The following is a 14,657-nucleotide window of genomic DNA, read 5'->3' on the forward strand; positions in this document are numbered from 1 at the left end:
CGTGGAGGGAAGGAGTGCCTTGTACCTCCTTTGGTAGAGACATATCTCCACTCTGTCACCCTGTGGTTATACGAGGAATAATAGATACCCAAGTGTGAGTTGTAGGCTGGAATCTCATCAAGAAGTTGGCATTTTATATTAAAACAAAAGAACATAGAACAGTACAGCACAGGAACGTTGTTTCATTTAGTTGTGTACGTGTAAGGTTGAATGGTAACTAAACTTGAACTTGAGCCGTTTGGCTCACAGCGTCAGCGCCAAACACAATGCTGATTTAAACTAAATCTCGTGTTGCTTGCATGTTCATGTGTTTGGCTACCAACCTCTCAATCACTACTGACTGTCGTATCTGCTTCCACTGCCACACCTGGCACCTAGCACCCTGGAGGTAAAAACTTGCTCCGCACTTCTCAAGATTAGTTTGCTTTGGTCACACGTAAGTCGAAACAAACAGCGGAATGTGCCATTTGCGTCAATGACCAGCACAGGTCCAAGGATGTTCCGGGCTTCAGCCTGCAAAAGGCACCATACTTCCAGCACCAACCCACAACATACTAACCCCAACCTGTACATTGTTGGAATGTGAGAGCACCTGGAGCGAACCCACGCGATCTCGGGAAGAATGCTCAAACTCTTTACAGACCGCGGCGGGAATTAAACCCCTTGTCGCTGGCACTGCAAAAGCATCACGCAATATGCTGCCATCTCATTTGAATTTTCCTCCCCTCACCTTAAATTCATGTCCTCTAGTACATGTTTGGGTGTGAGGTACAGGCTGAAATCTTACAGAATGTGGAACGTAGAAGAGAAAAGCTCAAGCTCAGGGTATTCAGGCCATTATCTCTGTGCTAGCCATGATACTGATCTAAATTCAGCCCAGCTGCCTGTATGGGGTCCACACTCCTCTATTCCCTGCCCAGCTACATATTCGTTGCTATCATGCATACCTCAGTTAAGAGGTTAAAGGGTTTATATATGTATAAAATCAACAGTATTTGGAGGGAAATCTAACTGAGCAAATATAAGATCATAAAATATTGAAATTAGAGCAAAGCCCATCTGATTTCTGCATGGACATTGAGTGTATGAACACTACCTGACTACTGTTTTGCACTGCTTATTAAATTTAACTAGTAAATATACTGTATATATACTTTCTGTAATTCACATTTTTGTCTACTATTATGTTTGAAATGTGCAACAACAAATTTCATGATGTAGGCCAGTGATATTAAACCTAATTCCTGATCCTGATCAGAACTAGGACATTTGTCCCCTCAGTTCTGCTTCGCCATTCAATCATGACTCATATGACTTTTTATATAAACTCAAGAGAGTCTGCAGATACTGGAAATCCAGGGTAACACACATAAAATGCAGGAGGAAATCAACAGGTCAGAGAGCACCTACGGAAATGAATAAACAGGTACAAAATGCTGGAAAAACTCATTCTCTTCCCTTCTTCCCACCCTCGTTAACCCGCTAACCAATCAAGAATTTGTCACCCTGTCTTCACTACACAGAGTGAGTTGGGCTTTGCAGTCCTCTGTGGCAAAGAATTAGATAGATTCACCACCCTCTGGCTAAAATATTTCCTCCTCATCTCCATTCTAAAGGAATGTCCTTGTATTCTGAGGCTTTTGCCTCTGGTCCTCGACTCCCCCATTATGGGAAACATTTCCTCCAAGCCACCTCTCCCTCGGCGTTCAATATTTGTTGGATTGCATTGAGATACCCCTCATTCTTCTAAACTCCAGTGTATACAGGCCCATAGCCATGAAACTCGCCTCATACATTAACCCTTTCATTCCCAGGATAATTCCCGTGAATATTCTCTGGCCCTCTCCAATACCAGCACAGCTTTTCTTAGATAAGGGGCCTGAAACTGCTCACAATACTCCATGTGGTCTGACCAGTGCCTTATAAAACCTCAGCATTACATCTGAGTTTCGCTGCCTTCTGTGGCATCAAATTTCACTTTCTTCCTCATCTCTGTTGTAAAAGAACATCCCTTTATTCTGAGGCTGCCCTTGGATCCCACTAGATATTGCACGGAATAATGGATAATCAGGGATGAATTTTATGTTATATAGTGAGTGATTAGAGGATTCATTAACCCCAAATTTACAATTTTATCCTATATGTTGCTAATGTAGGCTATGGCAGTTAAAACGTTAATGTACCAATTTAGGAGGCCAGAGCAACAGGGTTGAATCTATTTTAAATGTTTTGTGGATCGTTGCCATGGTTATGATCTTGAGGGATTTTGAATGAATGGCAGCTATGGGGCAGGTAATTTCTTAGGTGTTTTATTTTGGACTGAGTTTAAATATCAGTAACACATTCTCCTCCAACCCTTCAAATTCATCGCAATGTTTGACTGAGATCATTTTGACCTGTGTAATTATCTGTAAAATTTTGAAAGTCAAGCTTCTTACTTAATGTTATTCTCAAAATGTTACAGGAATTCAAAAATATAATATAAATGAATTTGTGTAGATACATTTGGGACATTTATGCAAATCTTAGGTCGATAGATGATATAAAAATGGAGGAGTGAAGGGTTAAAAGGTCAGCACAACATTGTGGGCCGAAAGGCCTGTACGGTGCTGTACAGTTCTCTGCTCTATGTTCTATAGCCAAGTTGTGCACTGTAACTAATTGTATGGTTGTCATTGTAAACCAATAACTGCTTTATTTTAAGGTCATATGATTTTCAGAACTATTGAAAGTTCTAGTCATGGACCAACATTCCATAAGACCATAAGACTTAAAGACATAGGAACAGAGTTAGGCCATTTGGCCCATCGAATCTGCTTCGCCATTGAATCATGGCTGATCCATTTCTCTTTCAACTGCATTCTGCTATCTTCTCTCCATAATATTTTGTGCCCTGACATCAAGAATCTATCAACCTCAGCCTGTGGCAATGAATTCCACAGATTCACCACCCTCTGACTAAAGAAGTTCCTCCTCATCTCTGTTCTAAATGGACGTCCCTCCGTTCGGAGGTTGTGCCCTCTGGTCCAAGACTCCCCCAACATAGGAAACGACCTCTCCACAGCCGTTGTATTTAAGTCTTTCAATGTTTGAAAAGTTGTTATTTTCTGTGATAATAACAAGCCAGTTTGTTTTTAACTCATTTTGCTGAGTTGAGTATTTTAGTTTTCATTTAGAGATACAGCACAGTAACAGGCTCACCAAGCCCGACGAGCCCACGTCGCCCAATGACACATATGTAACCAATTACCCTACTAAAATGTATATCTTTAGAATATAGAGGAAGCCGAAGCACTTAGAGAAAACCCACATGGTCAAAGGGAGTACGTACTCATTTTCTATGGACAGCAGCGGCAGCTGAACCCAGTTCAATGGCGCAGTAGTAACATTGTGCTAACCACCATACCGCCCTAAATGTGTGCATCGGTGCAAGAGAAAACTGCCTTTTATAACAAGACATTGGCAGCATTGCGGGCACATGGCAACAGATAAGTAGCATTCACAAGAACATCATAAATTCAACAAAAATTACAGTGGTTTTCAGTTAATTGGAGCACATCAAACCCAATACATTTTGGCCCAATTAAATGGTTGTCTTAATTAGCTAAGTTTCATGGAAATAGTTAAAAGGTTCAAACTTCAAAGTAAATTCATTATCAAAGTACATACATGTCACCATATACAACCCCGAGATTCATTTTCTTGCAGGCATTCACAGTAAATACAAGAAACACAATTGAATCAAGTGAAGACCACCCTCAATAGGACAGAGAAAAAATAATGTGTGAAAGACAACAGACTGTACAAATAAAAAATTAGAAAAATAATAATATTAATAATAAATAAATAAATAATGCTGAGAGCATGAGACCAAGAGTCCTTGAAAGTGAGTCCATAGGTTATGGGAACAGTTTGGTGATGGGGCAAAGTAAAGTTGAGTGAAGTTATTCCCTCTGATTCAGTAGGGTAACAATTGTTCCTAAACCTTGTGGTGTGGATCCTGAGGCTCCTGTACCATCTTCCCGAATAGCGGCAGTGATAAAAGAGAATGCCTTAGATTGGGGGTTGGGTTCCTTGATGATGGATGCTGCTTTCCTGCATCAGCACTCCCTGTAGATGTGCTCAGTGGTGGGGAGGGTTTTACCCGTGATGGACTGGGTATTATCTACTACTTTTTGTAGGCTTTTCCATTCTAGAGCATTGATGTGTCCATACCAAGCCATGATACGACCAGTCAATATACTCTCCACCACACATCTATAGAAGTTCAATAAAGTTTTAGATCACATGCTGAATCTTTGCATACTTCTGTGTGGGGAGAGGCACCACCGTACTTTCTTCGTAATGGTACATTCAAGCTGGATCCAGTATAAATCCTCTGAAATGATAACACCAAGGAATTTAACTTTGTTTACTCTCTCCACCTCTGATCCTCCAATGGAGGTGACCTCTTGGACCTCTGGTTTCCTCCTCCTGAAGTCAATAATCGGCTCCTTGGTTTTGCTAACTCTGAGTGAGCAGTTGTTGTTATGGCACCGCTCAGCCAGATTTTCAATCTCCCCCCTATATGCTGATTCATCTCCACCTTTGATTCAGGTAGTGACTGTAGAGTCATCAGAAAACTTAAGTAAGGCATTGGAGCTGTGTTAAGCCGCACAGTCAGAGCAGGGGACGAAGCACACAGCCTTGTGATTCACTTGTGCTGATAGAGATTGTGGAGGAGAAAAAGATACGTACTGTAAAGACAGTCTACTGTTTAACTGAGTAAATTATGTATTGAAAAGAAATACAGAATAAGTTAGAACACTGCCAATACTACTACAGCATTACAAACCTGTGTATAAGTTCCTAATAGCTAAGGCCTCTGTTAGTCTTGAGAGACCATGGATTTGCACCTTGGAAAGTTTCCGGGGCACAAGCTGGGGCAAGGTTGTATGGAAGACTGGCAGTTGCCCATGCTGGAAGTCTCCCCTCTCCACGCCACCGATGTTGTCCAAGGGAAGGGCATTAGGACCCATACGACTTGGCACCAGTGTCGTCGCTGAGCAATGTGTGGTTAAGTGCCTTGCTCAAGGACACACACACAGCCTCAGCCAAGGCTTGAACTAGTGACCTTCAGATCAATAGACGAACACCTTAACCACTTGGCCACTTGGCAAGCTATCGCTTGGCTATCGATGGAGAAATTCATCCGGTGTACATTGCTGTATTCCTTTGATTGTAACTGAACAAAATTAGCGCAGATACCCAATGTAGATAATGGCCTGCTTTCATACAATGTTTTCAATTATTGTGTCCTCCAAATCTTCATTTTCATTGTAACATTCAATGTGTTTGCCGATACCTTCAAATTCTCTGTAGTTCCTAACTTGTTGAAGTAGTGAAATCATTTAATTTTCACCTGTGGCAGTTTCTAGCATCTTCAAGCCTGAATGCTTGAAACCACAGAGAGTAAAACAGTTCCAAATTGTCTTCTTGCTAATTTCTCGCCAACAATCAGTGTAAAAAAAACACTGCTTTTTGACCACAAATACACGTACCTGAAGCTACTTAAAAACAACTTGCTCTAAGAACAGTGCAGTGTTTTACAGCCACACAGTGCACGTGACGGATGCTAGTTAGAAACTGTTAGCAACAGCCTTCTGATGACTTAAGCAGCATAGTATCCCAAATAAATTGAATGCTGGCTATTTTGCAATGAGTTTTTGTTCTTTAAGAGTTGTCCCAAATAAGCAGCTTCCCTAATTAACCAATTAACTGGAATCCACTGTATATGCAATTAAAACAAAACATAAAATAGTCCATTGCAGTGCAAAGTGCTCATATTATTACTGACATTGAAATATCAATTAGGGGTGTGCTGGTTGGTTCTAGAACCGACTGGTTGAAGTGAAGTAGCTGTTCTTCAACCTGTCGGTGTAGGACTTACGGCTCTGTACCTCCCACCCGATGATAGCTGTGAAAGGTGACATGCCCTGCATCGTGGGCATCTTTGATGACAGATGTTGCCTTTTTGATGCACTCCCTCCTGTAGATACTGATGTAGATACTACTGATGGTGAAGAGGAATGTACCCATGATGAACAGGGCTGAGTTCACTGCTCTCTGCAGCTTCTTACATTCCTGCACATTTCAATTACTGTACCAGACCATGATGCAACCAGTCAGGATACTTTCAACAGTACATCTGTCAAAGTTTGTTGGCGTGTTTGGTGACATGCTGAACACCATTGACCTTCTAAGAAAGTAAAAGCATTGATGTACATTCTTTGAGAATTAATTTGTGTGCTGGGCCCAGTACTTCCCATTCAGTTCCTCAAGTCTGTACCACTGGACATACTTTAATATTTTTAGATTAGATTTCGTTATGTTTTTAAATTAGCTTAATTTGTCACATGTGTATCAGAACATTGAAACGTAGAGTAAAATACATCTTTTGTGTCAATGACCAACACAGTATAAAGATGTGCTGGGGGCAGCCCACATGTGTCTCCTATCTTCTGGCACCAACACAGCATGCCCACAACTTACTAAACCTAACCCATATGCCTTTGGAATGTGGGAGGAAACCAGAACACCCAGAGGAAGCCCATGCCGTTATGAGGAGAACATACAAACTCCTTACGGAGCTGAACCCCGATTGCTGATCTCTGGTGCTGAAAATCAATATGCTAACTTCGACACTACCATGCCGCACAACAAGATTTAACAAAACCTTTGTAATCCTTTCTCTCAGACTGCTAATGTATCCTATCTAGGAATATATCTGTGCAATGAACCTCCATAAAACTCTACTTACAGCTTTGTGTTATTCACAAATAAAGATAAATAACTTTCTATATCCTTGTGTAAGTTACTAAAACCCTGCCAGTTTGAGTACCCCCCATTAACCAGTACATCACCCATCCACTGATTAGACCTTTATCTGCCCATTACCAGACCTTAACTCACCCATTAACCAGACCCCCACAAACCCATTCCTGTATTCTACACCCACCAATGCACCATAATCACCACCCACTCATTCACCATAACTCCACCCACCCATTCACTGTAATCCCCACCCAATCACCACACTCTCCAACCAGTCACTAAACTCCCCACCCATTTGTTGTACTCTACACCCACCCATATGCTGACATTTCATCTCTTGCGGCTTGGTTAGTTACTTGACCAGAACTATTAGTCCCATGACTGTCCATGTCATTTCATTCTTCCTCATTAGACACATAACAAACTGACCATTGGCGACCTCCTCCAACAATACAATTTCCTTCCATTATAGAACAGCTGAGCGAACAGGTCTTGAAACTGAAGTGGTATCAATTGGGTGCCGACAATACTGGTTCATAATGCACGGAAGGTCAGCTTGGACCAACATTCCTGGCCATCCAGAGTTGCTCACTAACTCTTATTGGTGAAATCTTGCTGTGTAAAATCAGCTAACAATACTGGCAACTTCGATGTTTCTTAATTAACTGCAATGTATCACTTTTGACTGCAAACCTGCTTTCCATCTCAAAGATGCACTTCAGGGATCTCCCCCCTCAGAGGGATGTGGATGTGCAGTTAAAAGCCTTGCAAGGAGTTTATTTCAGAGAACAAAACAATCTGAAATTATGTAACTCAGACTAGAAGACAAGTTGACAGACTGACATTTCTCTCTTGGAAGATGGAGCTGCCTGAACATTACTCTGGAGACACAGGAGGCTGCAGGTGCTGAAATGTGGAGCAAAGAGCTAACTGCTGGAGGAACTCAGCAGACCAGGCAGTATCTATGGGTGGAAAGGAACTGAAGATATTTTTCGCGAAGCTGTATCATAATTTTTGTCTGCCTTTGCTCTTCCTGGTCATCATTGCCTGTTTACCAAGGGTAGATCACGGGTTAATTAAAAGGTGACACAAAACTACAAATGTTGAAGCTGGGGCTCCTTATCTAAGAAAGGATGTGCTGGCATTGGACAAGGTGCATTCTTTGAGGTTCACAAGAATGATCCCAGAAATGAAAGGGTTAACATACAGTATGAGGTGCATTTGATGGTTCTGTGTCTGTATTCACTGGGGTTTAGGAAAATGTGTTGGGGGGTTGGTGGGGAGAGTCTCATTGAAACCCATCAAATATTGAAAGGTCTAGACTGAATGGATGCAGAATGGATGTGCGGCACAGTCTTAGAATACAAGGACATAACGACGTCCCTTTAGAACAAAGATGAGGAATTTCTTAAGCCAGACGTTGGTGGATCTGTGGAATTCATTGTCAGAGACAGCTATAGAAGCCAAGTCATGGGTATACTTAGAGCCGAGGTTAATGTTTTTGATTAGTCACGGCACCAAAGCTTTGGGGAGAAGGCAAGAGAATAAGGTTGAGAGAGGTAACAGATCAGACATGATGGAATGGCAGAACAGACTCAATGGGCAGGATGGCCTAATTCTGTTCCTATTTCTTATAGATGTGGATTATCAACTATAGATCTTACCTACTTTAGATGACGCCCTAGTCCAGCATGGGTAAAGCCCTCCCCACCATCGAGCAAATCTATATGAAAGACTGTCGCAGGAAAGCAGCATCCATCATCAGGGACCCCCACCATCCAGGATATCCTCTCTTCTCACTGTTCCCATCAGGAAAAATGTACAGGAGCCTTAATACTCACAGCACCAGGTTCAGGAACAGCTGTTACCCTTCAACTATCAGACTCTTGAACCAAAGGTTATAACTTAATTCAGCTTCACTTGCCCATCATTGGAATGTGTTGGTCATTGACGCAAATGGCACTGCAAGAAAATGAATCTCTGTGTTATGTATGGTGACATATATGTACTTCGATAGTGACATTTACTATGAACTTCTTGAGGCAGCACCTCCTGTAGATACTACTGATGGCGGGGAGGAGTGTACCCATAATGTATTGGACTGAGTCCGCTTCTCTGCAGCTTCTTACATTCCTGTATTGTTCGAATTGGCATACCAGACCATGATTCAACCAGTTAGGATACATTCAGCAGTACATCTGTAGAAGTTTATTAGAGTGTTCAGTGACAAGTTGAACCTAGCTAACCTCCTAAGTAAAGACACTGGAACAGCTTCCTTGTGATTCAATCTACGTGCTGGGCCTAGGACACGTGACCCAATACATTAGCACCCAGGAATTTAAAGCTGCTGACTCTCCCCACAGACCATCTCCCAATGTTTGCCCTCTTTCCCCTCCCTGGAGTCAACACTCAGTTCTTCAGTTTTACTGGTGTTATTGTGGCTCCATTCAACCAAGTGTCCTATCTCATTCCCGTGGCTGATCCAACATCCACCCATCTAGCAGTTTCAGTCTGTCCACGCACCAAAGACCAAGGATTCGCTTTATTTGTGTCATGAACATCAAGGCATAAGTGAATTATGTCACTTGCGCCAGCAACCAACACATTCCGAGGATGTGCTGGGGGAGGTCCACAAGTGTCGCCACACGTCATACGTAGCGGCCTACCACATACTAACCCTCACCAGTACATTTTTGGAATGTGGGAGAAAACTGGAGCACCCAAAGCAAACCCACATGATCACAGCAAGGATGTCTAAACTTCTTAGGAACAGCACCAGAAATTGAACCCCCATACTGTAAAGCAGTATGCTAACCACTACTCTCTATACTTCTCTCATTCCAAAAGAGCAGGACGTGCCATTAACCACCATTCCTTGTTTTATAGGAGGTTCTACTGAAGAGAGCTGCTGACCTGGTGGAAGCCTTGTACGGAATGCCCCACAACAACCAGGTAAGCATGTAGAGCTAAGGGCACTGCCAGGAGCAGCCTCTAAATGCAATGTTAAACCTCTAGCACAAGGCCTTATGATGTTGCGGTATTCATCGAGCTTGGCAATCAGCTTGCAGATGTTTCATCACCAGTTGAGGTGTCTTCCTCAGTGAGCAGTTGTTGATACTTCTTTCTGGGAGTGCATGAGTTTATACAGACCCCCAATCGCTTGCCTGTGACCTAAATGGCTACCCCTTCAGTTGACTTTTGAATTCTGTTGGCTCACGATTCTTTGGCTGTTAGGGGCTTGTAGATTTCGATATGCTCATTGACAGAGTGATCAGAAGAGAACCATGCTTCTAAAACTTCTTGTGCCTGGCCAGAATCAATGCGGTGTCCCAGTTAAAGTGGCGTCCTTCTCGGTCTTTGTGTATCGAGATCAGCAACAATGGATCACGTCTACATACCGCCAGTTTGTGTTCTTACAAACAAGTTGGAGTTTACGTCCTGTCTGACCTACGTAGTTCTTGTTTCAGTCTCCACAGGTGGAAGGCCTTATTTCACTTTGATTGTTTGCGATGTCCATTGATGAATATTAAGTAGACTGCTGTGATTATGCTATTAGTATTGGAAAATGGCTTATGATTGTCACATACACTGAGAAACAGTGAAACCCTTTTACTGCGTGTGCCATCCAGCCAGATCATTCCATACAACAATGTATTGAAGTAATATGAAACAGCAAATAGTGATACAGTTGCAGAAAGAAAGTGCAATGCAGGTCGACTCATAAAGTGCAAGGCCCATAACAAATTAGACAGGGAGATCAAGAGTTCATCTTTACCTTGTGAGAGGCCCATTCAAGCTGTTCTGTGCCTGATAGATGGGGATATCAGCCTTGTGTATGTTCTTCAAGTGGGAGAGCAGACAGTGAGAGACTGTCCAGGGTGGGAGGGGTTCTTGATTATGTTGGCTGCTCTCCTGAAATGTAGTTACAGTCAGGGGAAGGGAAGCTGGTTTGAATACCAATTTATGTAAACTGCGTTTATTCCTTGGCTAAGAAGCAGGCTCAGAGATAAACCAAAATGTTTTTTCATTTATAACCTCCAGGACAATTCCTGGGTTCATATCCTTTATCGTAGTGTCAAACACCACAGCAATGAATACAGTACGAACAGTGAAAGGTCTAGATAGAGGGTATTTCCTATAGTGGGGGGGGGGGTGTCGAGGACTGGATGGCACAGACTCAGAATAGGGAGGTATCCATTTAGAACAGAGATGAGGTGGAATTTCTTTAGCCAGAAGGTAGTGAATTTGTGGAATTCAGAATCAGAACCAGAATTGGAATCAGGTTTATTATTACTAGCATATGTCATGAAATTTGAGAGACTGGTTCTATCACATCTGAAATCCTGTCTGTCCACTACCCTGGATTCCCATCAATTTGCCCATTGTACCAACAGGGCTACAGAGGACGCCATCTCCAGGGCACTTCACTCTGCCCTGACCCACCCGGACAGCCCCAACTCTTATGTCAGAATGCTGTTCATTGACTTTAGTTCGGTATTCAATTCTGTGACCCCCTCCAAGCTGATCGCCAAACTTCGCCAGCTTGGTATCAGCTCATCCCTCTGCAATTGGACCTTGCAGACCCTAATCTGTTAAGTCAGACAACCTCTCCTCCTCCATTCTCACCCTGAATACCGGCGTGCCTTAAGGCTGTGTGCTGAGCACTCTTCTGTACTCCCTTTTCACCTATGACTGCGTTCCTGTACATGGTTCTAACTCCATAATCAAGTTTGCAGATGACATCATGGTGGTTGGTCTAATCAGGGGGGGCTAATGAGACGGCCTACAGGGACGAGGTCTGGTACCTGGCTGCGTGGTGTGCCGACAACAACCTGGCCCTTAACACCCAGAAGACCAAGGAGATCATTGTGGACTTCAGGCATGCTGGGAGCCACACTCCCGACCCATTTACATCAACAGAGTGGTAGTGGAGTGTGTATCAAGCTTCAAATTCCTTGGTGCCCACATTTCCAAGGATCTCACCCGGTCCCTAAACTCCTCCATCCTGATCAAAAAGGCACAACAGCACCTTTATTTCCTGCGGAGCATCAAGAAAGCTCACCTCTGTCCCAGGATACTGGCGGACTTTTACCGCTGTACCACTGAGAGCATACTCACCACCTGCATCTCAGTGTGGTATGGTAATTGTCCCACATCGGACCGCAAAGCACTCCAGTGGGTGGTAAAAACTGTCCAGTGGACTATCAGGACCCAATTGCCCACCATTGAGAACATCTACCATAGATGCTACCTGGGCAGGGCAGAAAGCATTATCAAGGATGCATCTCACCCTAACCATGGACTTTTTCCTCTCCTCCCATCCGGTAGGCGCTACAGGAGCCTCCGCTCCCGCACCCGCAGGCACAGGAAGAGCTTCTTCCCTGAGGCTGTGACCCTGCTGAACCTCACATCACAGTGCTAAGCAGTATTGCACCCATATTGTACTGTCTCAGTACTTCTATATTTGTGTGCTGCAGCACTTACTTTTTATTCACAGTTATTTTGTAAATAACACTATTCTTTTGCACTTCTGGTCAGGTGCTAATTGCATTTCATTGGCTTTGTATCTGTATTCAGCACAACGACAATAAAGTTTAGTCTAATCTAATTTGTTGTTATGCAGCAGCAGTACATTGTAATACATAATAATAAAAAGTGTAAATTACAAAATATATATACTGTATATATTAGACACTATATAACACTACCCCAAAAATATATAACACTGAGAAGTGCAAAAAGTGAAAAAAAAGTAGTGGGGTAGTGTTAATGGGTTCAATGTCCATTCAGAAACCTGATGGCAGAGAGATGAGGCTATTTCTGAATGGTTGAGTGTGTATCTTCAGTCTCCTGTACCTTCTCCACTGCCACAGATGGCTGTGAAGACCAGGTTATTGGACATAAAGCAGAGATTGATAGGTTCTTCATTGAAACATCAAAGGTTATGGGGAGAAAGCAGGAGAATGGGGTTGAGAGGGATAATAAGTCAGCCATGGTGGAATGGCTGAGCAGACTCAAAGTACTGAATGGCTTAATTCTGCTCCTATACCTTATAGTCTTATGATCTTAACAGGCCTGTCAGTCCAACTCACCCATGCTGATGAAGTTTCCCAGCTAAAATGGTCGGTCCCATTTGCTTACATTTGGCCCATATCTTTCCTATCCGTGCACCTTTTAAATGTCATTCATGTACCTGCCTCAGCCACTTCCTCAGGCAGCTCATTCCAAATACAGACCACCTTCAGGATTAAAAAATTGCCTTTCAAGTTCCTATTAAATTTTCCCCCTCTCACGTTAAACCTATGGCCTCTGGTTCTTGATTCCTCAACCTTGAGGCAAAGAAACTGGAGCTAGCCCCTATCCAAATAGATAGAACAGGTTTAGAGGAAAGAGAAACCGTTGTGTGCTTCTCTACCACATAGTTGCAATAACTGTCTTACATTTAATCAATAAGTAATTCAGGAGGGGTAGAAGTGTGGAATTTCCATTGATATCACAAAAAGTGGATATCTCTAAGAATACTAAGGCTGTAATGTTCCCTCTGGTAGGTGAATAAATGTTTATTATTTCATCGTTTATCTTTAGTTTCTAGTCAAAGATAGGAACTTCTACAGTAAAGTCCTTACAGGTTGACTTAACTGAAGCCAGCAAATTTAGGTGAGGAGATAAACCAGATAAACCATATGGACCACTGACTCCTCCCACCCCCCGGGCCCCTTGCCTTTGACTTCTGACCTTTGACCCCAGAATCTGCCAACCACAGAGATCCCGGGCCTTCATCCTCAGTGCCTGCTGACACGACCCCCTCAGGGATAGCCGGCTTTGGACAATGGAGCATTCTAACCTGCACTCTAACCACTGGCCCCAGGCTCTTCATTTAATACCTCTGATGTCTAACTCACCCCATCCATGTCCCTAAACCCTAACCTGACTCCTTACTCCCCATGCTGCCTCCAAAATCTATCCCCAAGAACCTAAAACCAAACTCTCTGAGCCACAACACATCTTGCAAACAGATTCAGATTCATTTATTTATCAGTGAAGTGTGTCATATGCATTAACAACCAACACAACTTAAGGATGTGCTGAAAGTAATCGGAGTTGGACAGACTTCTGGCCCAGGACTCGCCAACATGTGGAGTCGGCAGCTCTTGTACCTGCTGCCTGCACAACCTCCAACCCCAGGACTTGCCAACCCAGGGGTCATTAGCCTTCATCCTCAGGACCTGCCAACGGCAGTCCTTGGCCATGGGGATCACTGGTCTTCACCCTCAGTACCTGCCGACCTGACCCCCACAGTAATAGATGGAACATTCTGACCACTGGCTCCTGCCCTAGACTCTTCATTTACTGGTACTCCGATGCGGGCTGGATCACTCTGGCTTGTCGTAGCGTCAGCGGTGACTTGCAAAGGCTTCTTAACACTCTCTCCCCGAACGGCTAAAGCCAGGGGCTTATAAGCTGCCGGTTCGGGTCGAGGGTAGTTTACCTTGATTGTCAAGCTCAAGGGATGCGTGAAACAAAATTAAAAGGGAACAAGGCGTCAATGGTCCGGATCGCAACCTAACTAAATTTAAAGCAGAACCAATCTGGACCATGACACCCTGACCTCTCATCCTTGTCTCTAACTCCTAACCTGACCCTTAACTTTTCATACTGCCCCCAAAAACCATCCCCATGAACCTAAGATACAACTAATTCTAAGCCACGACCTGTGATTCAGTGAGATTCAGATTCAATTTTTTCTCACATCTACACTACTTCGAAATATACAGGGTAATGCATAATTTTACATTAACAACCAACACGACTTAAAGATGTTCAGGGGACACTCCAGGCTCACA

General features: G+C 43.2%; 1 protein-coding gene across 4 annotated transcripts in view; it reads left to right on the forward strand.

Annotated features, from left to right (window-relative positions):
* Positions 1 to 14,657, forward strand: part of LOC132391943 (transcription factor COE3-like) — a 432,097-nt gene that overhangs the window by 406,506 nt on the left and 10,934 nt on the right. For all 4 annotated transcript variants that reach the window (XM_059965751.1, XM_059965748.1, XM_059965749.1 and 1 more), the window contains exon 12: positions 9,700 to 9,765. In XM_059965751.1, the coding sequence (XP_059821734.1) occupies positions 9,700 to 9,765 (66 nt within the window). The remainder of the gene's footprint in view (positions 1 to 9,699; positions 9,766 to 14,657) is intronic.

This window comes from Hypanus sabinus, chromosome 3, assembly GCF_030144855.1.
Source record: "Hypanus sabinus isolate sHypSab1 chromosome 3, sHypSab1.hap1, whole genome shotgun sequence".
In the NCBI taxonomy this organism is placed as follows: Eukaryota; Metazoa; Chordata; class Chondrichthyes; order Myliobatiformes; family Dasyatidae; genus Hypanus; species Hypanus sabinus.